Source organism: Thrips palmi, unplaced genomic scaffold (assembly GCF_012932325.1).
Source record: "Thrips palmi isolate BJ-2018 unplaced genomic scaffold, TpBJ-2018v1 HiC_scaffold_1, whole genome shotgun sequence".
NCBI lineage: Eukaryota > Metazoa > Arthropoda > Insecta > Thysanoptera > Thripidae > Thrips > Thrips palmi.
Window position 1 is genome coordinate 11037475 of NW_023144620.1, and position 26068 is coordinate 11063542.

General features: G+C 60.1%; 1 protein-coding gene across 2 annotated transcripts in view; it reads right to left on the reverse strand.

Moving 5' to 3' along the window:
• Positions 1-26068, reverse strand: part of LOC117654207 (complexin) — a 161330-nt gene that overhangs the window by 51462 nt on the left and 83800 nt on the right. For both annotated transcript variants that reach the window (XM_034400464.1, XM_034400473.1), the window contains exon 3: positions 24731-25048. In XM_034400464.1, coding sequence (XP_034256355.1) covers positions 24731-24785 — 55 coding nt within the window. In that variant the 5' untranslated portion in view covers positions 24786-25048. The remainder of the gene's footprint in view (positions 1-24730; positions 25049-26068) is intronic.

Sequence of the window (26068 nt, forward strand, 5' to 3'; positions counted from 1 at the left end):
CCCCTCTCTCTCTCGATCTCGCACTCACGCGCGGCGTGCCGTAGGAGCGCGAGAGAGACAGAGCGACGCAGCGACACTGCAAAGTGATTCATAACCCCGACCCCCTGCCCCCCAAGCCCCCCCGTCACGCCTAATTTTTCCAAGGTCGTGGCGGAGGAAGCCGCGGAAGCATTACGCCGCCGAGTCGTCCTCGAGTGCTCGTCGAGTACAGTGTAACCGGCGTGGCTTATCGCGCAACTTCTGGCTGCCGTGTCGGCCGTAGCCAGTTGGGCTACATTAGCCAGTTTGGCTACATTAACTAGCGTCGGCTAATGACACGTCGGTGTTTAGCCGGGCGACCCAGATCCTCTCCTCCTGACTCAGCAGCAGCAGCAGCAAAGCCCCCCTCCTTGGCCCGTGCGCCTTTTATGACGGCGAATAACAGTGTCCCCACTCAAGTACAGGCGCCTTTGCTGCAGCGCGGCGAAACCGAACAAAAATCGGACATGGACTGGGGAATGCCCTTGAGTGCGCCTAAGCATCGGGCGTGTGTGGTAAAATACGCGCGCGTGTGTGTGTGTGTGCGCGGCCGTTTTTCGTCAGTGACCCCATAGGAACGCCATTGGTCGCGACCTCCTCTTAACCTTCCTCAAATCGTCCCGCAATACTGTCACACCCACCCGGCCACACACGCACACACACGAACACACACACACACACACACGAAACACACACACACACACACACACACACACAGAGGCGCAGGGCATTACACACACATACAGCAGGGGTGAAACGGCGAGCAGCTGCCCCCTCCCCTCCCCCTTTCCCTCTTCCCCCGCGTCCACCGGGCGTTCATCCCCGCCCCTCATTTTGGGGCTCGGCCCCGCAGTGTCACCCGGACCTCAGCGGGGCCGCCGGGGCCGGCCGCCCTCTGGTCTGCCTGCTGTCAGTCGCCCCGCCGCGCTGCCGCCCCCCCCCCCTCTCTCTCTCTCTCTCTCTCTCTGAGCCTCTGCCCGAGCCTGCCGGGGGGCGATATCTATTTGACGTGGGGGCTGTAAACAACACCATCAGCACCCCTTCCAGTCGGCTTGCCCGTCGATGCCGCCCCACCCTCGTCTCTCTGCTATTTTGCAAATGGAAACATAACAGCAAAAGATAAAACGTGTAAAATACAGTTACGCCCGCTGCAATTCCAGCGTGATATGTTGTTTTTTTGTTTTTTTTGCAGGGCGCTTTCCGATGCGCCTAAAGCAAAGAGAGCGCGAATGCCGCAAAAGGAAGTTAGGAGGAAGAGGATTTGAACCGCACTTCTCCGTCACACACACACACAAACAGACAAACACACGTACGGACACACTCTGCAAAACAACATCCGGACGTGAGCACACGGAGCGCCGTTCGTATTTGCTCCGCTCTGTGCGAGCCAGTGTGTGAGCCCCAGTCCGTGCGTGTGTGCGTGTAAACGTGTGTGAGTGTGTCCGAGTGTGTTGCGGGTCTGTGTGTGTGTGTGTGTGTGTGTGAGAGAGAGAGAGAGAGAGAGAGAGAGAGAGAGAGAGAGAGAGAGAGAGAGAGAGAGAGAGGAGAGAGAGAGAGGGGAGAGAGAGAAAACTGTGTTTACGTGTCCGTGTTGTGTATGTTTTTCTTCTCTCTCTCTCTCTTTTTTTTTTTTTTGGGGTGTCTGTGTGTGTGCCCTGCTCCTCAACTAACGCGGAAGTGCCGTTGTTTGCGCCACGCTTGTTGCAGGAGGGCGCGCGGCGCGGTGCGGCCCACTGTGCACTGATGAGGTCGAGGCGAGTGCACGACGTCCCATTCGCGTCGTTCGATTGCAGTTTGCTGTGCAGCAAACCACCAGCAGCGGGGCGGGGAGAGCCGAAAGTGGACACTTCGTGGAGCGGGCAGCGCTTCCCGAGTCCATCAAAAGCACACACACACCGCTTTTCCTTTTTCTCTCTATTCCCGTCGATCGTCATCGTCGGGTCGAGCTCGTCTGGCGGTAATTGAGTTTCTCCGATTTCCCGCCATTTTCCTGCCATTTTGCCCCCATTTTCCCGCCATTTATGAAGCAGACGACGCGCCTAATTTCATTCGAATGAGTCAGACGGCGGAGTCGGCCGAGCCCCACGCCGAGCACACGACGACTCCGCTGCCGGCTGATTCCGAGAGTCGTTATCGTCGCTCTGCTCCTCTCGCACCTTTACGGGACGCCCCATGAGTGCGAGAGAGACAGAGCGACGAAAACGACTCTCGGAATCAGCCTGCTGGCTGCCCTTGCCGGCCTTGCCGGCCTATGCTGGCCAGGCGCCACGTCCCAGTTCCCAAACTGCACACAAGGTCGTAAAATCCGTTATATATATGGAGAGGGTGGGGAAAGGAGGCCGTCTGGGGAGAACGGCTGGAGGACTGGAGGACATGGGAGGGGCGTGTGAGGGCAGGGCGCGTTGGGTTCTGTTCTGCATGTCTGCGGCGGGGCCGTGCCGCGGCACTGTGGGACGCCCTGCTCGCTCCTCGCCGCCTGACCGCCCTCGCTGCAGACCGATTCCGAGAGCCGTTTTCGTCGCTCTGTCTCTCTCGCACCCGAAAGGAACGCCCCATGAGTGCGAGAGAGACAGACAGACTCTCGGAATCGGTCTGCGCGGCCGGCCACCGCTGCGGGGGAAAACATTGTGGACACTGCTCAAGAAGGGACGGGGGACTCCCCTGGAGAACAAAGTGACTGCCTTACTCAAGATAAGACGGCGGGGTTGGTTTGCGCAGACTGCACAGACACTGCAACTCGAGAATGTAGCCAGAGGCTAGGGATCCTGCACCGCTCTGTCCTTGCCGCGCCTTATGGGCAGCCCTTAAGTGCGAGAGAGACAGAAGGCGTTACTTGATATGTGGATGACCCCCTAACGCTTGGACCAAACCATCCTGTACAAATTAAATGCAGGGACTCTGTAACAGCACCCAAGAGTGTCGTTTCCCTAAGCAAGAAAATTCACTTGCAATATAAGTGAACCCACTTTTAACATTCAAGTAAACTCACTTGTTCCAACGAGCTCCACCATCTTGGTCCAAGACAACGACCTTTCTTGGGGCGAAGCCAACGACATGGCCCAGTCTCTGAACGCGTTCCTTGCGGAAAACCCTCTCTGCGAGCGGGATTCGATCCCGGGCCGCGCGGGCGGTGCTGCAGTGATAGGGAGCGATACGGGCCGCTCGGCGGCGTCTCGGGGCTCATGAGCTTCGCCAGCCTCGCCAGCCCCGGCGTCGGCCCCGCCGGCCTCGGCAAGCTGGCCGAATAAGCCCGCCGGGGCTTACCCGCTGCAGAGTACAGCTACTTTATCGCGCTATAACAATCTTATCAGGACGGGCCCTGCCTATCGAGGCCTGGCCCCGCCTGGCCCCGCCTGGCCCTGCCCGTACGACGGCCACGTCCCGCTCGCCCGGGATCGGGACGGCGTGGGGCGCGGGGCGGGGTGCGGCGGGGTGTGGCGGGGTGGGGTGCGGCGGGGTGCGGAGGGGTGCGGCGGGGTGCGGCGGGGTGCGGCGGGGTGTGGCGGGGTGGGGTGCGGCGGGGTGCGGCGTGGTGCGGCGGGGTGCGGCGGGGTGCGGCGGGGTTCGAATTTATTTCCACGTCGCAGGCAGTAAGCGCCGGCGAAAGCGAAACCAAATTGAGGCGACTATCGATGAGACGTCCCGCCGCGTCGCCGCATCCCAGTGTGGGCGCACCGGGGCCCCGCAGCACGCAGGCCATGTGTACCGTCCCGTGGGGGCGCTGGGCCGCCTTGGGCGCCGAGCGGCGCGGAGGCCGGTCTCGGGGCGGGGCGGCAGCACAATGGGTGTCACGTACGTTACGAGCGGGCCTTTCCTCGCCTCGCCTCCACGGGCCGAGCCACGGGCCGAGCCACACCGCGTCGGGGTCGGGCGTCGCCGGGCCGAGGGAGGATAGAGATAGCAGCGTGCGCGCCAAATTGAAAACCAGCCAGGCTGCGCGTCCGTGCCGCCCCGCGAGCTGCAGCAGGCGCCGGGACCTCGCAGGTGTCCAGTGCGTGCGCCCCAACGCCACAGCATCCGTCGAGACGAGGAGCAGGCTGGGACAGGCGGCCAGCCGCCCAACGGTGGGCCAGAAGACCGGTAGAGGCGGTCGAAATCCCAGACGCGTTTTGAGCTCCAGATTTGCTAAACAGGACTCGAACCGAACGTGTGACTCCACCAATGGATTGCTCTCAGAACAAGGGATCCATTGGTAGGGTCACAAGCTCGGTTCGAGTCCGGTTTAGCGACTTTGGAGCTCGAAACACGTCTGGAGTATCGGCCGCCGGCGCCGGTCTTCTGGCACACTGTGCGCCCTCGGGCAGCCCCGTCTAGACGGACAGACGCACGGGCAGACGGCGGGCCATTCGCACCGCCACCCTAAACTCCACGCGCCACGCCACGCCCCGCCACCCAAGCCACGCGCGCGGGGTCTCGGCAGCGGCGATACGCCACGACGGAGAGGGGTCTCGAAGCGAGGCGTGTGTACAGCCTGGAGGCCGCGGTAGGCACGGGCACCGCCGTCAGCATCCCATCCTCGCCACGACGTCATCGCTTCGTCTCTCTCGCACCTACACGGGACGCACTATGAGTGCGAGAGAGACAGAGCGATGGATAGTCTGCGGCACGCATTCAAAGCCACTCACTCACCGCACGCGCAGCCACGATGATGCCGGTGCAGAGGACACAAAGCACTCACCTGGAACAGGAGAAATAGCAAAGGTTAGTAGGGAAACGATTCATATAAAACAAAAAGCCACAGCACAGCACACGATTCGCCATCCCTCGGGCAGCAGCCGGGCATTACAACGCGCATCCCACCGCCACAAAACACAGAGAGAGAGAGAGAGAGAGAGAGAGAGAGAGAGAGAGAGAGAGAGAGAGAGAGAGAGAGAGAGAGAGAGAGAGAGAGAGAGAGAGAGAGAGAGAGAGAGAGAGAGATTCTATCACAATCACACGTACAGAAGCACACACAGTGATTTTAGAGTGTAACGCGCGGCGGACGGGCTGCTGCGGTCAGTTCTGCTGGTGGTCACCGAGTACGGAGTACACGTCCCGAGGAAGGGTCCGCGCCGCAAGCCCTACACACACACACACACACACACGTGCCGGGGTGAAGTCAGATCCCCGAAACGTAAACAAGGTTAGGTTAGGGTCGGCCAATCAGGGTGGAGGGAGGGTCGCACCGGGTTGACCGTCTAATTATCTAATTTATGCCAGAGACCGATTATTAAACCGAGCCACGCACGCAGCACGCGGCGAAACGGCCCGGGTTCGAAACCGCAACATTGCGTCGATGTTTTTTTTTTCTTTTTCTTGTTTTTATTCCGTTATGTTTTTTTTATTTATTTCAGCGAGGCCGCGCGCGCTGGCTATTATTTGTGGTTGAACTCGGAAAGTCCGTTAAACTTGATATAAATGCCGCTGCGATTCCTCCGCTTTTGCGCTCATAACCATTTATATCTGTCGCCCCCGGCCGCGGCCAGCCCCGCATGTCTACTCAAATAAATCTGGCCTCGGCCGTTCAAGCCGCGCGCGCGTCGCCCCGCGAGGAGATCCTTATCAAAACACTTTTCTTTATATTTGACGAAAAAGCGGCTTGCCACGACGAGACTGAGTCGGACGGAGACACGCGTTGTAAGCCGCCGCCCCCGGCCCCGCGAGCCGTCTGGGTTTCAAGAAATGGAATTGAACCGGCTCCCTCACGAGCCGCGGGGCGCTGCACAGTGGGCCAGAAGACCGGCACAGGCGTCCAAAACTCTAGACGCGTTTTGAGCTCCTGAGTCGCTTAATGGGGCTTGAACCGAACGTGTGACCGCACCAATGGATTGCTCTCCGAACAACGAATCCATTGGTGGGGTCACACGTTCGGTTCGAGTCCTGTTTAACGACTCTGGAGCTCAAAACGCGTCTAGAGTTTTGGCCGCCTGCGCCGGTCTTCTGGCCCACTGTGCGCCGCCAAGCTCCGTAAACCCTTTACTCCTAACGGGCTCGGTACTGCCACTGCCCTTGCCAGGCAAAACAGCAAACGCTGTTACGATTATTTCCATTCTTAATCTTCCTTTTGTTCCTTTCCCAAGGTCCCTTGCTATGCAAAGTTTTTTCGCCCCCTCTCTTTCATTTATTTTTGCCTCTTTTATTTTCTCTTTGCTTTCTGTGTGGCACTTTTCATACTGACATGACCCAACGCCGGCCAACTCTTTCTGAAAACAATTTGAGCCGCAATAATTATTTCGAAAAGATTTTTTTTTTGTTTTTGTTTTTCGTGACTGTACTTGTCTATGTGGTCGATCGTGGTGCTGCAGCGCCGCGCAGAGTTCCGCTGGCGGAGGATTAGATTTGCCCCGATTAGTGTGCACGGCTGGGTACGTTCCAAACGCTGCAGCCTGATGTGCCGCGTCCGCGGAAACGTATTGCGCTGCGAAACAAGCCGAACTTTCGAGAACCGGATAAATCAGCTGTGGTGCGCTTCCTGAGCGGTCGATTTCCAAAAGTTGTTTGCTGCTAAAGTTGATTGCTGTTAAGCGGTTCTTTCTATAATCGGACTTGAAACTTTTCGGCGCGATTAAAACAACCGACAGCGCAATACGCACGACTTTGGCGAAACCGAGTTCGGACTATCTCAATCACAACGAAAAGCCGGCGATTAACAGTGGAAGCCCGAATCCGCGCGGGAGTGTATAATTTGGCCTGGAGCCGAACGAGCGAATGTCAGCCAGGTTTGGCCGGGTTTAGCTAAGCAGAGAAGCCCCGCCCCCCAACAACGACCAGTGCGTTGCAGTGTCACTGCCGTCGCCGTGCACTAGGCCTAGCTAGAATGCTGCACGCCGCCCAGTCGAGCGAGGGAAACCTCTCTCCAGCCAGGCCTGCAAAACGAGAAGCCCCCCCCCCCCACCCAACCACCTCGTTCACCCGCGCCGTGTTTTGTGCGCCATCCGCATTTCTCTTTGACTCCTCTCCCTCCTCCACAGCTACAAACAAGCTACACAAACAAACCACACACACACACACACACACACACACACACACACACACACACACAGAGAGAAACGCGTGCGGATCGCTTTCTAGGCGAAGGACCAAGTCAAACATGCGATATGCTCTGCCTGCGGGCGCGCATACAGTGCGGCACACAGCGAGTCTTTCGCGCCGTCCACGCCGAGCCATAGGGGCGGCCCAGTGGAGGGACGCTGCCACTTGCTGGACGTCGACGAGAAGGTCCAGGTGGCCATCGCGAGCGGGGCGCCTCCGCCCTGCCCTGCCCTGCCCCAGCTCCGCGCCGCCAGGCCGGGCTTGGCCGCCGCACCCTCACAGCCGGCTTGGCACTCATCCAGGGGCGGCCTGGCAAGCCTAGCAAAGCCTGGCAAGGGGGAGGGTGCTGCGTTCGGGCTGGCAGGCCGAAAGGCTGCAAGTTGAGGTAGGGGTGGTCCACGCGCGTGGGGCAGGGCGGGGCAGGGCCGCACACTGGGCCAGAAGATCGGCGGAGGCGGCAAAAACTCCAGACGCGTTTGGACGAGGGGGTATGCGCTCTCTGAACCTGTGTACCGACTATTACGCTATTACGCTCTATTACGCCACAAATTAATCGAAATTTAGCTGAAAACGGCCTAAAACACACCAAAATTGATAAAATTTTGACAATTTCGGCTATTACGCGACTATTACGCGACTATTACGCGTATTATTACGCGTGCTATTACAGATAGAGTGAACCGACTATTACGCGAGTGCATACCCCCTCGCGTTTGGAGCAGTCGCTTAAAAGGACTCGAACGGAGCGTGTGACCCCACCAATGGATTGCTCTCCGAACGAGGAATCCATTGGTGGGGTCACACGTTCGGTTCGAGTCCCACTTAGCGTCTCTGCTAAAGATCAAAACGCGTCCGGGATTTCGACCGCCTCCACCGGCCTTCTGGCCCACTGTGTGCCGGGGCCGCGCCACACCGCGTCAGCCACCACCCAATATTACCGAAATAAATTGCTCCCCGAACTCGAACTTGGCGCGCCTTTTTTTTTGTGCCCCGCCTCTTCCCCCTCCCACCCACGCCGCCGTAATGCCGGAGGGATTTATCGCGGCACACTCACTTCGCCCTAATTGTTGTTGCTTGTGAAGCAGCGGCAGCGGCGTCGCGAGTGGACAGAGCGTCTTCATTTTGGCGCGAAAAGGAAAAGTGACTTACTTTGTCGGCATGGCGACGCTCTCTGCCATTGAAAACAGCGGAACAAGCGGCCCGGCGATGATGGGATTCTCATTCTCGCAACACAGCAGGCGGGGCAAGGCGGGCCGAACCGTGAAGAGATTCCAAATAAAGAGGATTTAGCCAAACGGCGTCGAGCTCGCGCTGCTGCTGCTGCTGGGGGGTCGGACTGGGTCGGGCGGGGGTGGCCAGCCGGCGTGCCCCTCGCAGCGCTACGCAGCGCTACGCAGCGCCCCCTCATTGCCGCGAGGGCGCCCCGAGGGACTCGTCAAGGCCAGCTTATGACTCCCGGGGGGGCCTCCTATATTCAAAACGCGCTCAAGTCTGTCTCCGCTACGCAGCTACGCACCCACCGCCGGCAGCTCAGGCGCCTCCAGCCTCCAGCCGACGCACTGCAAAGGCTGCCAGGGCTGCCAGGGCTGCAAGGTACCCTCCCCTGTCATCGGTCGACCCACTTCGCGGCGCTGGGCCTCTCCCTTGCCGCCTCGCCAGCCCTTAGCCCTTTGCTGCGGCAATTTTCGATCCCTTTTCGCAAGCAGCGCCTCCCGCAATCAAACGCCCCCCTCCCCCCCACCCCCACACCACCGCCGACTGGAGTCTGGAATCTGAAAGCGGCGTAAGCCCGGTCCGCGCCGCACGCAGATGAGCGGCTTTTAAACATATCGCCGCCATCTCGTTGCTCGCCGCATTTCCGCCCCCACCCCCTTACATCCCTTCGCACTCCCACATTGTGTCATCCACTTTTTCTCTGCCCCTTCCCCCCCCCCCCCCCCCGCGCCCCGTCGTGTCGCCGGGCGAGCCATTCCTCATCGCGGTCCTATGCATCCGCCCCGTCCCCGTATCGGCCGTGCCGTGCCGCGCCGCGCCGCGCCCCCCAGCCGATCGGGGCCGCATATCTGGCCGTGCCCGGCCTGGCCCGGCCCGACCCAGGGCGTCATGCGGTGCGGGCCGCACTGGGGCTCGGAGGCATGCAGTGCCGCAGGTTGGTCGCAGCCGGCGGAGCGGTCCAGGGATGCCCTTCATTGCTTCTTGTGCGAGGGCCCCCAGCCTCCGCCGCACAGTGGGCCAGAAGACCGGTAGAGCCGGCCAATACTCTAGACGCGTTTGAGCTCGAGAGTCGCTAAACAGGACTCGAACCGGACGTGTGACCCCACCAATGGATTCCTCGTTCGGAGAGCAGTCCATTGGTGGGGTCACACGATCGGTTCGGGTCCCGTTCAGCGACTCTGGAGCTCAAAGCGCGTCCGGGATTTTGACCGCCTCCACCGGTCTTCTGGCCCACTGTGCGGCGTGCCCGCTGCGGGGTGGTATGTAGCAGGCGCGGTACCGCGCACGGAGCCCCGGGCCGGAACACTCGCAAAGTCCGATAACAAGCCTCGTGCTGGCAGTGTGTCGCCGCAAATGGCCCGTCACACGCGCGGCGCCGCGCCTCGCCGCGTGGTGTCAAGACACTCGGAAATTATTGATGCCTGCCTGCCTGCTGCCTGCCTGCTGCCTGCCGCGCGGGCCGCGTCCTCGTGCGGACCGCGAGGCCATCCTGATCCTTTATTCACGCCAAGCGCTCAGTGCACACGCCATGGTTAAGTAATGGTGCCCGTGCGGGGCGGGGCTGGGCGGGGCGGGGTGCGGTGTGGAGTATACTGTATACATCCGGCGGGTCAGCGGGATGGCGCGGCGATATTGGCGAGGCGTTGACAACGCGCGGGTAAAAACGAGCAAGGGGGAGGGGTGCATGGGGGTGGGGAAGGGGAGCGGTAGGTAAAAAGGGGCCCGGTCAGGGGATGGCGCGGGGCTGGGGTTGCACGGGTCGACGGCGCGCTTCGACTTCAAAGGAAGCGCGCTGCCGGACGCGGCACGGCTCGGCTCGGCTCGGCACGGCTCGGCACGGCTCGGCACGGCTCGGCACGGCTCGGCTCGGCTCGGCACGGCCCGGCACGGTTCGGCACGGCTCCGCACGCCCCCCAAGAAAAATCTGATTTTGGCACTCAATAAAAATTAGGACAGCGCGGGGCGGGCATGGCGCGGGGGGCCTTGTCGGAGAGGGGCAAAGGGGGGCGGTCCGGGATGAGAGTTTGCCGGCCCCCGCCCTAGTTTGAAAGCTTTTACGGACGGGCGGCGCGGGACGGGACCGAAGAGCAGAAGGGTGGGGGGCGGGGGGCACCTTCGGCGGGAGAGGGGGGGGGGGGTGAGCGATACGCTTTAAGGTGCGCTTTTACCTACGGATTGTTTACGAGCATTTTTAGCTTCGTAAAAAAAGGAAGGAGGAGAGTTGCACGGCGAGGAGGCCGTTGAAGACAGCGGAGAGTAGAGGAAACCATTTCATACGTCAAGGTTATGGCTCAGTTTTGAGACGATCGCGTTTAAAAGTAACGGCCCGCTTACTTTTTCTCCACCCCTTTCTCCTTTTATAAGACAGCCCATAACAGCAGCAGTGGTGACCGAGGCAACGGCCGCTTGGTTTTGTTTCAGCGAATCCACTTTGGCTTCGGCGCACCCTGAAAAATGCTTCCTTGATATCTTTTTTCTCGGGATAAGAATAATGATTTAAGAAAACGTTTCTGTGTACAAGCAACTTTCGATTAGGCACGTGTTTCTTTTTAAAACATCAAGAAAAGATTTCTTTGTCCAAAAAGTCATTTAGTTTGGACATGTGTTTATCGAAAAGCACAGACAGGCGTGAGCCTCGCATTGGGAAGGAGGATGAGGCGGGGGCGGGCCTAAGCCGCTCGCAGGCAGAATGAAAGTCGAACGCGGCGCCGGGCCACGCCACTTTTCCGGCCTTAACACTTTTCCGACCCCGCGGCGCTTTTCCGGTCTAGCCTCTGCCAGCCGGGTCCCTCCGCCAGTCTCATTCCGAGCGCGGGACAATTTTTCCCCCGACCGCCCCGGAGAATAGATTAGAAAACGCGGGCAAGAAAGGAGCGACCACGAAAAAATGTGCTTCTTTCTGCGGCTTTCTTTTGTTGCTGTTTTGGTTTACAGCAGCGCTGCTGTTTTGTCTCGGCGGTCGTGCTGTTCAATGGTGGGTCCGTGGCGGGGCGGGGCAATCTTCCGCCGGCAGGTCCGTCACCGGGACGACGAGCACCGCGACGAGCAGCGCGGGGGAAACCGAAGACGAGGAGAAAGGCGGCGTTCATGGAGGCGGCCAGGACTCGGTGGCACGGCGGCGGCACGGCGGCTGAGACAAAGTCTTTGCAGCAGCGCGGCGCCACACCGCCGGATTAATATTGAAGCAGCCGAGGCGACGTCCCGCGGCCCGTTCGCTTTTCAAGTCCTGCCTCAATGCCGTGCGTTGCTTATCCAGTGCACACGGCCAAGGACCGCGGTTCGCCGCCCGCCCCCGCGGAAACTTTTTCTTTTGTGGAGTGTGGCGGCAGCTTGTGCCCGGGCACGGCCGCGGCGCGAATCTGTTAATGTGCGCTGCAGCAAGCAGAGTGCTTTGTTTTCTTTCCGCTTGTTTCGATGCAACACGGTGCCCCGACGAATAATCCTACCGCCGCGTAGAGTCCTTGACGTGTTGGAGAAGCGCAGCCCGCCATTTTGAAACGGGTTGGTGGGGTGGTTTTTCGCTCGTGGCTTCTAGCCCGCTGAAGCTAGAGTGGTATTGTTAGCGAGCCCTTTGTACTTTTACGGTAAAAACAGTTCCTGGTTTTCCCAGGAACCCCCTGTAAATCGCCTATGTCTTTACCATGAAAAACCGTGTTAACTAGAGACCTAACAGATAGCTTACTGCCCCTCTAGCTTCAGCAGGGTAGAAATCCATGAGCGAGAAACCGCTCCGCCAATTCGTTTCAAAATTGCGGACTTGGCGAAACACTCTTGCGTTTCTCTAACACTGAAAAACGGTCAGCGGAGACCAGGACATAAAAGCAGGTGATACGGCTCCTTTCCTAAAGTGCCCTCCAAGATAACTTTGAACTAACCACAAGTTTCATTCTCACGCGTGCAACCCTATCTCTCTCCCTGCGCTGTTATGGCCCACACCGAGTCCCGCGCACCGCCACGCCGTGAGGGGGGATGCACAGTGGGCCAGAAGAACGGTGGAGGCGGCCAAAACTCTAGACGCGTTTCAAGCTCCAGAGCAGCTAAACAGGGCTCAAACCGAGCGTTTGACCCCATCAATGGATTCCTTGTTCGAAGAGCAATCCATTGGTGGGGTCACACGTTCGGTTCGAGTCCCATTTAGCGACTCTGGAGCTCAAATCGCGTCTCGAGTTTTGGCCGCCTCCACCGGTCTTCTGGCCCACTGTGGGATGCCGCCCCTGCCGGCAATCCTTCGAGACGGCCCACATGAGACACGATGTTGCCGGCGGCGCGCGAAGCAGGCGGAGAAGCGGCCCGAGCGCGCCAAGTTTCGAACCGATGTCAGTAATTGCACTTGCTGATTACTTGGCCGAGCACGACGTCGATGTCGGCCTCCGCGCCGCCATGCCGTGGCGCTCCGAGTGTCGGGCAAGCGCGGCGTGCGCCTTGACGATAGTGTCGCGGAGTCACGCGCTCACCGATGAAGGAAAAAAATGGCGGCTGAATTCTGGACACATTTTGAGATTCAGAGTTACACAAAAAAAAAATGACTTCTTGGATCAAGAAAAATTTAACTTTTCTTGGCTTTTCCAAGAAAATTTTTCTTAAGCCAATTTTTTATTCTTGAATGAAGAAACTTTGTCTTGTGTCAAGATCAATTTTCTTACAAAATCAAAAAAAAAATATAAAAAAAAATTAAGAAACCATATTTTCTGGGTGTGCTTCGGAAAACATGTAATCAAACTTCCTTGTTCCGAACGCTCTGAAGGTACTATTATGCAGGAACTCTCCGTCTCTTTCCTGCGAAGAGGCGTCTAGAATTTTGGCCGCTTCCAAGCCGAAGTTGGGACTTTTTGACAGTGACGTTGAACGCGATGTTTGTTCTAAGTTGGTCCGTCTGCGCCTTCGGGCGTTGTTAGCTTTGGCTCGGCCGGCGGCGTCCTCATCCGGGGTGCCCATCAGTTCCACCCAGCAGCCAGCGGGGCTCGGCCGGGCAGTCGGCCGGCCGGCCAGTCGGCCCCGGCCATGCATTACTGTTGGCCGAACAAGGGTGCGGATATGTCCGCATGATTCATGAGCTCGGCCAGCGTCCGGCCGTCTGAGAGCCTGCTGGCCAGCTCGGACCACGCGACAGAGATGGAGCAGCGGGGGGACGCGGGGCCGCGGCTTGGACGCCAAGGCGCGCCCGGGTCGCAAGTCAGGAAGCGGCCGATCGGGAACAGGCAGGCGAGGATCCGGGAGAGCCATCGCCTCCCGGCCAAAGTGAGCGATGGTGCTCGCGGCGGGGACGGACCGTTTAAATGGAGCGGCAGAGCCGCCAGAGCCCCCGCACCTGCGCGGCATACCGACCGCGTGGGGCTCGCAGTGGGGGAGAGGATCAGTTCGGCGGACACTCTCTGGACTCGACTCACAGTGGGCCAGAAGACCGGTGGAGGCGGTCGAAATACCGGACGGGCTTTGAGCTCTAGAGTTGCTTAATGGGACTCGAACCGAACGTGTGACCCCACCCATGGATTGCTCTTCGAACGAGGAATCCAATGCGACACCTCCTAGGAACAGGCAGCTATCTTCCAGGAGCTTCCAGACACTCGGCTATCTCTCAGTAGCTTCCAGACACTCGGCTATCTTTCAATAGCGTCCAGACACTCGGCTATCTTTCTGAGCGCTTCGGAGACTCGGCTAACTGTTTTCCCCACTTCCCGAGTTTAGGTGCGTATATATTTTAAACCAGTCGAAATGCCCTCACCGGGACCTAACCAAAATGTGTCAAAAGTTTGTCAGAGTAGATTAAAATCATGGCGTGAGCATGTCTTGATGAGTGTAACAAAGATAAACGCTATCGAAAGGACAACCCTAACCTCTCCGCAGAAGTCAGTTAGCCGAGTCTCCGAAGCGCTCTGGAAGATAGCCGAGTGTCTGGACGCTATTGAAAGATAGCCGAGTGTCTGAAAGCTACTGCGAGATAGCCGAGTGTCTGGAAGCTCCTGGATGATAGCCGCTTGTTCCTAGGAGGTGTCGAATGGTGGGGTCACACGTTCGGTTCGAGGCCTGTTTAGCGACTTCACAGCTCAAAACGCGTCTAGAGTTTTGGCCGCTGACGCCGGTCTTCTGGTCCACGGGGGCTTCACAGTCCGTTCACAGAACTTGAAACTAAACCCGACGGTACCGATATATTTCTCTTGCGGTGGGCAGCCCGCTGGGACCACCACGTGGTGGACTCGAGACGGTACCATGAAGAAAGCACACAGAGCTCAAGAAGATAAGTCGGCTGCGCGCGGCGACGCTCAAAGCCACGCCTCCGCCGCTTCTGATGTGCGGTCCGAAAAGGCCCGCGAAAAAGAAGGCGCTGAAAGGCTTTGCGCTTCCTTGCGAGACACGAGTCATGATTAAACGCTTGTTCCCCGCGGCCCGGCCCGGCACGGCCCGGCACGGCCGCCGTCGGCATGGTAGGACCGTTGGTAGGGCCATGGTAGGGCTGTGAAGATCGATCAGAGGCATGCTGAGAGCCAGTCGGCCGAGGCGCCGAGACCGGGGGAGGGGGAGGGGGAGGGGGACCAGAGAGAGGCCTTGATTAGTTTCCAATGACGCTCTCCTCTCCAGCGGCGTCGCGACGCGAAGCGGCCCTTCATCCAGGAATGTTTGAAATCCGCGCCCCGCCCAGGGCCGAGCCCCAGGGGGCGCCAAGGACGCGATGGGGCCGGCAAGGGCCGCCCAAGCCCAAGGCCGCCCCCATGGCCGCTCTCATGCGCTGCTGCACCCAGTGGACTGATTCCGAGAGTCGTTTTCGTCGCCCTGTCTCCCTCCCACTTATGGGGCGTCCCCTATGGGTGCGAGAGAGACAGAGCGGCGAAAACGACTTTCAGAATCAGTCTACAGAGGGGTTCCTTAACGCCCGGCAGGGGCGCACAGAAAGGGGGCTCTCATTTTTACCGTCAGCACTGCGGCTGGGCCGGACCGGGCATCCCTGTGGGGTGGGGCGGGGAGCAGGGCGTCACAGCGCAGGACTGTTGGACTCGTAAGAGCCGCAGAAGCCGTTGGTGCGGGAAACGATGAGTGGTGCGGTCTAAAATGGCGACGATGAGGCGGGGGCGTGGGAGGGGCACGACGGCGACCTGCGAAATTGCGTTATTTGGTGACGGCGCCTCGGTGGGATCTGGCCGCCGCGGGCAAGAGAGAGAGAGAGAGAGAGAGGGAGGGAGGCGCCGCAGTGACGGCCCACATGGCGTGGCCATACAGACAGCCTCGAAATCGACACATAATGAGCTAAAAAGCGGCGCAGTGGCGTCACCGGCCACGCCCGCAGGCCCAATGACGTCGCTGCAATTGGCGGGGGGCTGCCTGCTCGGGCTGCCTGCTCGGTCTGCCCGCTCGGTCTGCCCACTCGGTCTGCCTGCTCGGTCTGCCTGCTCGGTCTGCGCCGCGAGGCCTCATCTGGCGGTGGCTGGTATCAATCTCTGGGCGGGGCGAGGGGGGTAATGCGGTTAGTCGGGGTGGTTAGGTGCCCCGCACAGCTTGGCTGCCTGCTGGGGCTGGCTGCTCGAGCAGGGCTGCCAGCTCGGGCGCCCCGCCGTCCGCAGCCAACCCGCCCGGCAGAATAACACGCCGCGGCGATAAACTTTTTTCCGGTCTCGAGAGAGAGGTGTCGTCTCCGTGACGTTGACGCATCTTTTCACCGCCCCCTAACCCCCATCTCGTTTTTACGACGCCGAGGTGCGAAAGTCCGCGCGGCCGTCCCCCGAGGCCGCCGAGAAACTTTTTGCCACCGCCGACCGCACCGCGATACACTGACGGGGCAACCGCCAAGCAACGCCCAGGCACGCCCAGGCACGGCCTGCAAGATCCCCGAAATCCTCGACGCGTTTTTTCCACCGCCGCCTAGATGAGATACTGCGTGGGCACGGCCCGGCACGGCCCGGCCGAGCGCCGCCGGACTGGTGTAAGAAGTGGGTCAGCGTCACGGCCGCCGACCGCGCCGTCAAGAACACTCCAGGTCCCGCATCTCTCCCCCTCCCCCTTTCCGCTTCACTATCGCTGGACGGGGCCATGGTGATTCAGGGCGCTGCCGATAACGCGAAGCGCCCTCTGTTTTTGCAGTGTTGCTCTCGACGCGCCGTTAACGCGGTGCCGTTACGCGCGCAAAAAGGAGCGCCCCGCGAGCGCCTGCGAGGTAGGCCAGGCCGGCGCGCCGCGGCACAGCGCTGCGCGGCGGCCAGCTTCTTGGCCTACCTCGCCGGCGCTCGCCGCTGGGAGCGAGCACTCCGCTGCGGCCCCCGGGCGCGCCGCCTGTCGAGGTGCCATTTATTGGGAGTTGGCCGTTGAACTTGGCAGTCGTCTGTCGTCGTCGCCGTCCTCTCGCCGCCCATTTGTCCTGGCGCCCCTCAAGTCCCTCTCGCTGCTGTCCCGGCCAGCGTCCCGCGGGATTAAAGATCCCGGACCGCCCCGACGACCGCCACCGAAACGTTAACCCAGACCGGCGACGGCGGCGACCCTTTCTGCTGCATTTTAATTGGAATGCGTCGTCTGCTCGGTAAACGCCTTCGTGCAGGAAGTGGATCAGGACTGCTGAATATGCATGGCGCCTGGGCGGCACCAGAGGGGGCAGAGAGGGGGAGTGGCGGGGACCAGAGGTCAGAGGACGGCCGCCCGGTCGCAAGGGGCTGCCAAAAAAGTCTTGACGGCCAGGGCCCCACACGAGCCAGGGCTGGGCAAGGCCAGGGCTAGAGCTAGGCCAGGGCCAACACACAGTGGGCCAGAAGATCGGTGGAGGCGGCCGAAACTCTAGACGCGTTTTGAGCTCCAGAGTCGCTAAAAGGGGCTCGAAACGAACGTGTGACCCCACCAATGGATTGCTCTCCGAACGAAGAGTCCATTGGTGGGGTCACACGCTCCGTTCGAGTCCTGTTTAGAGACTCTGGAGCTGAAAACGCGTCTAGAGTTTCAGCCCCCAGTCCCAAAAAACCATGGGGCATCCCATGAGCCATGGCGGTGCATGGGATGCCATGGGCCGATTCTTTCCATGGGAACGATTCCCCGTGATTTTTGGAACAACTTCTCATGGTGTCTAGCGACCCATGGGGAAAGGTACCATGGAGTGTGAGTCATGGGAAGCACTTCCTTGCCTTGGCAGAGTCTCTTGTGAATACAACATGATGAGAACAGTGCCTGATCTGGATTTAATCATTTCTCAAGTGAACTGCCACCCCCTCAACTTTTGACGCTACATCCGATTTTGTAATCATATTTTGTCTGGAGGGCACCGTTGACATGATATGACCTATAATTGGAAATTAGGCGGAGACTTCAACGCACGAGCAGGACTGCCTTCCCATGGGAAGTCTGAACCCATGGAAAAGTTCACATCATGGGGGAGGTCCTCCCATGGTGCTAGGCCTGCACCATGGGAAACGACCTCCATTTTGCATGGCGCCCACACGGAAAAAAGACGTCTAAAAGACGTATATTAGACGTCTATTTGTAGACGGAAATGAGTCTAATAGAGGTCTTTTGACATCTACATGTAGATCATCTACACATAATCTAATGGTCGAATTTGCGACGTCTATTAGACGTCTATTACTTTTCCTCTAGTAGACGTCTGCAGATAGATTTAGAATCGACGGACTCAGAATAGCCCCTGCATACCATGTAGAGCACAACGAAGGTATCAACGGTCAAAACGCGAGTTGGGTTCCCGCTTGGGAAGATAGCAGCATCTAGATCGAATAGGGCAGTTCGTTCCTGATGTGGGGATTTAGAGGGCCGAGCAAGGGAACGCTGCCGGTACGGCACTACCAGCCCTTGCCACACCCAAAAAATTGTAAGGTCCTCACGCCACAAGAGCGTTTATATTAAGAGGACTCTTCAACTGAGAGGAGAACGGCGTAGAGACTATAAGAGAACTGGCTCACGGAGTCGTCACCGCGAGCGGGCAGACGTGCTTTGCGCGTGGCGCGCTCTCGTGGCAGTTAGGAGAAGCTTATCCGTCTAGTACCTTATCTAAAGAGTAGAAAGACATCTTTCTACTTTGAAGACCAAGATCTCACCCACTACGCTATGGACTGACCTAAGAAGTTGGGACGGAAATTAATCTATGTGGCGTCTGCATAAAGTCTATCATTGTGCATCTATAGATAGTCTACATGTGATATATTTTTAGACGTCCATGTTTCAACGACCTTAGCTGCCTACATGAAATCTACCGTGTGGATATCTGCAGATAGACCTTTGCTAGATATCAGGTAGATCTGTCCTATGAGTCCTTAGATGAACTTCGACAAGAAAGATCATCTATAGACGTCTGCAGTTGCATCTATAGTTAGACATAGACGGATTAGAGGCGCCTTAGATCCTTTATAGACCGTCTACTTCAGTCCATAGATCTCTATAGACACTAAAGATCATCTATAGATTGTCTAAATTTGTCTATAGACGTAGATAGACTTTTGAAGACCACATCTAGACGGTCTAGCTTAATCTATAGACGTCTATTTTCCGTGTGGGGCATGCCGCTTGTCCATGGTGCTGAACCGCAGTCTCATGGGATTTCAGTGCCCTGTCATGGGATTTGTGTCATGGGATCCCATGCAATCCATGGTTTTTTGGGACTGGGCCGCCGGCGCCGCTCTTCTGGCCCACTGCGCGACACCAATTATTTACCCCCTCTGCCCCGCAGCCAACCGCAGCCCGTCGAGCACGGCGAGGGCGCCTCGCCGTCGCACACGTCGCGCGCCACTCGGCCGGAAGGTAAGTGGCGGCCCGACTTCGATCCGAGGAGACGTCGACAGACCGACCCGGCCCGTGTGGATGGCACTCGCCCTTGTCCTCGGCGTGCTGCTTAGAGAGGTCGACTCGGCGCACGAGGTGCGGCGAACAAGTGGAAATCGAAGTCCCGGGGACGGGACGGGACGGGGCGGGGTGGCTTGCGGTGGGGCGGGGCACTTTCTCCTTTGTCTGTGCCATGACGACACAGGGTGGAAAGTTCCAAGGGCGCGACGCCGCGACGCGCAGCGGGGCGGCAGGATGGCCGGGCAACACGAGTGGAAACAACAACAACAACAACAACAACAACGGCAGCGGCGGCCGTGGCCAGAGGGTCCGAGACGGCCGGGGGGAGGTATTGGGTGGCATCTCCCCGCCTTGCCCAAGGGCTTGCCGACCTACCCGCCGCCCCGGCGGGTCGGCCGACCGCTGCGCAGGGTGCTTTGCAGTGCCGCGGCACTGCGGTCCGCCCGCACCGCAGGGAACCGCAGGGAACCGCAGGGATGCGAATTAAGCGTGTTGCTTGTTTGTCTAAGATGGATGGCCGGGTCCACATGCACCCGGAAGTCTTGGGGGCCGTTCCGACCGTTCCGCCGGCTTGGGCCCGGCCGCCTTCCCCCGCCCTGGGGCCCACCTGGCCGCCTGGCCGCCTCCACTGTTCCCGGTCAGAGTTCGGGCGGCGGCCCACAGTCGCAAGCAGGCTGGGAGTGGTGGCTGTCCAAGCCGTCGTCGTCTTAGGCAAAGCTTTCCACCGACGTGGCTCACGTGCGCGGCGGCCGGGGCGGCCCGGCCGGCCGACCTGACCTACTTTTTCGACGCGCAAAGTACCAAAAGTACCCTCGCTGGGACGCCCTGCTCGCCCCGCCTCGCCCTGTCCCCAATCCCCCGCCCAGGAGCAGGGCCACACGTGTTTCATGAAAACGTTCAACTTACTGCCGCGCGCCCCGCCCCGCCCCGCCGCGCGCCACGCCAGCTGTCGGGCTCGAGGGGGTCGTACTGGTCGTACGGTAGCGAGCAACTTTTTCTCCGCCGCTGCCGCGCGCTGCCGCCAACAGGCAGAGAGACGGCGCAGCAGCGCCAGGTCTCGCCTGCATTGCATCCGCTCCTGCACTCGCGCCGCGATATTACCATGGCACGTCCCGCCTAACCTCGGCCGGGGACAGGGCCCGGCAGGGCGGGGCGGTGTCGAGATAATGGAGTTGCTGCCGTGGAACAAAAGCGAGAACGCTACGCGTCGCGAGCTATAATGGTCGCGACGCTGATAAGATTACTGGCAGCATGCACTCCGACTTGGCAGCACAGCCCTGGCCACTCCCGCGGCCCTCCACCAACACGCACACACAGACACGCACACACACGCGCGCACGGACGCGCACAAACCCTTTTATTTCGCACTCAGGCTGTGCTGTGGAGCCACTAGGTAGTGCTGCCCCGGCAGACAACTTTTGCATCACGCCCTTTCCCTCGCCTGCCCTGGCACTTCCGCGGCAGACTGATTCCGAGAGTCGTTTTCATCGGTCTTCTCTGTCTCTCTCGCACTCATAGTGGGTTCCGTAAAGTGCGAGAGAGACAGAGCGACGGAAACGGCACTCGGAACCAGTCTGCTGCTCTACTCTTCAAGTCGTGTGCGCGTTGTTCGGTATTAGTTGGCGAGCAGCGGGCGTTCCGCGAGGAGGTAAACACGTCGAGAAATCCGGCGCAGACTTTTCGGTATTCCGCTGTATTAGGGTGGAATTATACGTACGGCACTGAAATGCAAACATTTTGTCACAGTTATTTGACCCCAAAATGGAACATGACGTTTACAAGTATTACGTGTACAGGGTATTTACGCGAGTGTTTACCTCCTCTGCGTCCCGCGAACCCGGTTCCTCCCACGCGAGTGTGGCGGCGGCCACGGGGACACGTCTGCTTGCTCCAAGGGCGCCAAGGGCACTGCTGCAGGCTTAGCCTTCCAGGAATGCCAACTTAGGCCCGGCCGCGCCAAGCCGACATAATCTCCGCGTCCTTTCTTCCCGTTCTGCAGACCCGCCGGCTTGCGCGAGGCTCACGCGGCTCGTCACGCGGTTGTGTCCGGAGTAATGGTGTCTACGTGTCGGCGGTTGGTATGGAAGGCCCGCCACCCGCGGGACGGCGCACAGTGGGCCAGAAGACCGGTGGAGGCTGACAAAATTCTAGACGCGTTTTGAGCTCCAGAGTAGGGATGGCTCCGGTATTTTATTGGTCGGTATTTTTTGGTATTATACGGTTTTAAACCCGGTATTAAACCGAGATTTCGCAATTTCTTGGTATATTACGGTTTTAAACCGGTATGATTCAGTATTTTATTCGGTTTAAAACCGATTTAAAATACCAAAATATATAATACCGGTATTTTACCATCCCTACTCCAGAGTCGCTAAACAGGGCTCGAACCGAGCGTGTGACCCCACCAATGGATTCCTCGTTCGGAGAGCAATCCATTGGTGGGGTCACACGTTCGGTTCGAGTCCCATTTAGCGACTCTGGAGCTCAAAACGCGGCTAGAATTTTGGCCGCCTCCACCGGTCTTCTGGCCCACTGTGCGGCGTATAACCACGCGAAGGAAGGCATGGACTTCCCTCGCCTGTCCCGCATGGTGCGGCGGGGCGCGGCGCGTCCCTTGGGACGGCGTGGCATGGCGCGGTCCCTTTTATGGCCCAATCTGACGTTTCTTTTTTGGCGCCAAAAGGCGTGCGGCGCGTCGGCGCGGCCCTGCCCGTCAGGACGACACATTGACTAGCCGTCGCGCGACTGTCGCGCCGCGCTATTCCCGCAACCCCGTGTTTGCGCTGCGGACGAGCACGGCCGTGAGTGCGCTGAGCTGCCGCACAGTGGGCCAGAAGACCGGCGGAGGCGGCCGAAACGCCAGACGCGTTCTGAGCTCTACCGCTGAACAGGACTCGAACCGAACGTGTGACCCCACGAATGGACTACTCGTTCGGAGAGCAATCCATTGGGTGGGGTCACACGATCGGTTCGAGTCCCACGTAGCGACTCTGGAGCTCCACGTCTAGAGTTTTGGCCGCCTCCGCCGGTCTTCTGGCCCACTGTGCTGCGTAGCGCAGGCGCATAGGAAAGCCCAACAGTCGGCGCGGTTCATTCGATTTTGTTTTCATTTTCGTTGCCTCTGTTTTTGTTTCCCCCTCTCGGCCGACTTTGCCCTCCGCTTTGTACCTGCCCGGGCTCGGCCACGGCCGTGGGGCCTCGGTCCGCGTCGGCCCGCCTCGGCCACCCTCGGCACTCCCACGTCGAGCCTCCCGCTGTTGCCGGCACTCCCAGATCTAATCGAGAGAAGTGCGCGCTGGGCCGGGCCCGGCTCGGCCCGGCTCGGCTCTCTGGGCGGGCCGCCGTGCTGCTGCGAGGGATACTGTTGCAGTGCCGCGGCTTGCGGATTCGGTGTCCTTTGTTTACGCGCGAGACACCTGCTGTCCAATGAGAGTGGATTTCATTTTGTCCCCGGCTCCGCCACCGCGCTCCACGCCGCCGCCGCCCCCGCGCCGCCTCCGCGCCGCCACGCACCGGAGCGGAGAGATTTGCTCAACTTTTCACTCTCGTTGTGCCTGGAGCGGCCGGGGGAGCGGCCGGGGGATTACGCTGGAAGGGCCAAGCGGTTTGCGGAGCGCGGCAGTGGCGGCCCAGTGCCCGGGGCCCAGGGCCCAGGCAAGAGGCTTGCTCGGAGACCTGCGCTCCGGGGCTCTGGAGACCGGCCCGGCCGCACTCCTTGGCGCTCAGCCGGGACAAGCCTCGGGGCAAGCATGGCGGCGGGGAGGTCGTCGTCGTCCCGGTCGTCCGGCAGGCACAGTGGGCCAGAAGACCGGCGGAGGCGGTCAAAATCCCGGACGCGTTTTGAGCTCCAGGGTCGCAGAAGAGAACTCGAACCGAACGTGTGACCCCACCAATGGATTCCTCGTTCGAAGAGCAACCCTTTGATGGGATCACGTTCGGTTTGAGTCCTACTCAGCGACTCTGGAGCTCAAAACGCGTCCGATGGTTCGACCGCCTCCACCGGTGTTCTGGCCCACTGTGCCAGGGCAGCCAATGCTGGCGGCGTCACAACGCGGCGCAACACCGCGTCCAACCCCTGGCTGGGCCTGGCCGCAGGGCCCCAGGCTTGGCCCCAGGCGCCGCGGGGGCCGGGAGCCTGGGCGGCCTGGCGTCGGCGGGCCAGTCTGGGGCGCCGGGCTGGCGGCTGGCGGGCTGACGGCGCGGTGCAGGCAGGCGGGAAGGGGGCCGGTCAATACCATAGTCTTACACTTGAGCGGGGCCGCGCCGGCCTAGGGCCAACTCGGGCCAACAGTCAGCCAAACAGTCAGCAGTCAGCCAAGCAGTCGGCCGAACAGTCAGCCGAACAGTCAGCTAAATGGTCAGCGAAACAGCTAGCCGAACAGCCAGCCGAACTGCTAGCCGAACAGCCAGCCGAACTGCTAGCCGAACAGCCAGCCGAACAGTCAGCCGAATCGGAACAGTCATCGAAAAAATTAGCCGAACAGTCAGCCGAACAGCAAGCCTGACAGTCAGCCGAACAGCTAGAAGAAAAGTTAGCCGAACAGCCAACTGGGCATAGCGGTGGACACATTACCGCCCAGATTAGTGACACCCAGCACGAGGGCCTGCACCCGCGGCAGTGGTGGACGTGAGTGGTGTTGCAGGAACAGTGTCGGCAGGGGACAATGATGAGGAATGGAGGTACCGATACAACCCAAGTTCGAAAAATAGCACCCCTTTTAACTTATTTTTTTATAGCAGTTACTGCGGAATTAATTTCAATCATTTTATTCCCTGCTCCTTGAAAGCAGGAAACTTGTTGGTTGCAGGGTGCCGAGAGCGGCGGCGGCCGTGCGTCTGGCCCGTTTCCCCGAACTGCATCGCCTGAATGGACCGAGCGGGGCCGCCCAGGGGCCGCCGCCTCGATGCACTGGCCGTGTGCGTTGGAGCGGCAAAATATTTGCCGCGCCAGCCTGCGAGTGAGTGGCAGCGCAGCGCTTGCATACTCGTGTTCCGCTCTCTTCCTCTCATTTCCTCGGCGAGAGAGGGAGAGAGAGAGAGAGAGAGAGAGAGAGAGAGAGAGAGAGAGAGAGAGAGAGAGAGAGAGAGAGAGAGAGAGAGAGAGAGAGAGAGAGCGTCCTCTCAGGCACACGCCACCACCATTTGCATGGAATTCCGCTCGCGAAGTGCTCCGCAGCTCCGCGCACAAAGAACACGCTGCACCCCTTTGCCGGCCACCACCACCGCGGAGGTCGCTGAGCCGAGCCGAGCCGAGCCGAGCCGAGCCGAGCCGAACCGAGCCGAGCTGAACCGAGCCGAGCCGAACCGAGTCGAGCTGAACCGAGCCGAGCGCGCTTGCCGACCAGCAAAACGTGTTCGGAATATGATGCTGGCCGCGCGGGCCGCACCACTACAAGGGCCCCAAGGCTGTCATGCCAACGCTGCGCTCGCCAAATAAATGGCTTTTATTCGGCCGACAGAGTGACGAGTTTGGAAAAAGGAGAGCGACGCGGTGACGGGCGGGCGGGACGGCCTTTGCATGTCTCCAGCCACAGGTCTGCACGGCAGGCAGGCAGGCAGGCAGGCAGGCAACCTCGTTCCGTGCGGCCATCGCGACGATCGACAAAAAGGCCCCGCGTCAGGTTCAAGGTGAAGCCGTACACGTCGTCCTGCCGGCCAGGCACGCCGCCGAGGCACAGAGGAAAGATTTTTGAAGAATCGAAAAAATATTGGTCGTCGGACTCACCTTTAACTGCATTCAGCTTGTTGCCGACCATCTGTTTCGCTACGAAGGCCGCCATCTTTGCCTGCTGCTGCTGTTCTGATTGGTCGGGTGGCCAGTGGCGGAGGAGGGGAAGAAGAAGAAGAAGAAGAGGAAGAGGGAGTCAGACGTCGACGACGCCGACGACGACGGAGGCGGTGGTGAGTTGGTGCTGGTGGTGGCAGTCGCGGCGCTGAGCTGGCGCTGGTGGAGGTGGAGGGGGTGGGCGTCGAGCGTGCTTACGCGCAGCAGGGCGTCGAGCGGGCGTCGAGCGTGGAGCGTACGCCGCCGGGCCGAGGGGCACTGGAACAGAACGGACGGCTCAGTGAGAGAGAGGCAACGCAACGCAGCCCCGCGGAGGGCCCCACCGCCCCACCCCCACCTAGCAGCCCCCCCTACCGGCCCCCCCTACCGGCCGCGCGCCGCCGCAGCCCTGCCAACCCACAACACCAAACATGCTCTACATTCTGCACCAGGTGGCAAGGTGACGTCACGTTGGTCCACCCTTCCACTTCCCCCTCCCAACGGCCGCCTCCGTGAAGGACGGCCAGAATCAATCAGGGGCAGGGCAAGCGGGGCCACGTCCTGGGACACGACGGCGACGTCCTGGGGCACGACGGCGACGTCCTGGGGCAGGACGGCGACGTCCTGTGGCACGACGGCCACGTCCTGGGGCACAACGGCCACATCCTGGGGCAGGACGGCGACGTCCTGTGGCACGACGGCCACGTCCTGGGGCACGACGGCGACGTCCTGGGACACGACGGCGACGTCCTGGGGCACGACGGCCACGTCCTGGGGCACGACTGTCACGTCTCGGGGCTCGACGACCACGTCCTGGGGCACGACTGTCACGTCTCGGGGCTCGACGGCCACGTCCTGGGGCACGACGGTCACGTCTCGGGGCTCGACGGCCACGTCCTGGGGCACGACGGTCACGTCTCGGGGCTCGACGGCCACGTCCTGGGGCACGACGGTCACGTCTCGGGGCTCGACGGCCTCGTCTGGGGGTACGACGGCCACGTAGGGATACTGCCGGGTGTAGCCGGACTGCGGATTGCCCCTGCAAAATGAATATACCCGTGCTGGCTGAAGACTCTATAGCAGCTCTTGAGAACCAACCAAACCACTAGCATTACCCACCACGATCCTGAGGAACAGCTTTTCAGTCTGAGGTCAAAACCCATGCTTGTCCAGGTCCCTTCCTGGCCATCACCCTGAGGCGGCGTTCCCAGTCCCAAAAAACCATGGGTCGCATGGGATCCCATGAGTCATATACCATGGGACCTAACTGAAATCCCATGAGAACACGGGTCAGCACCA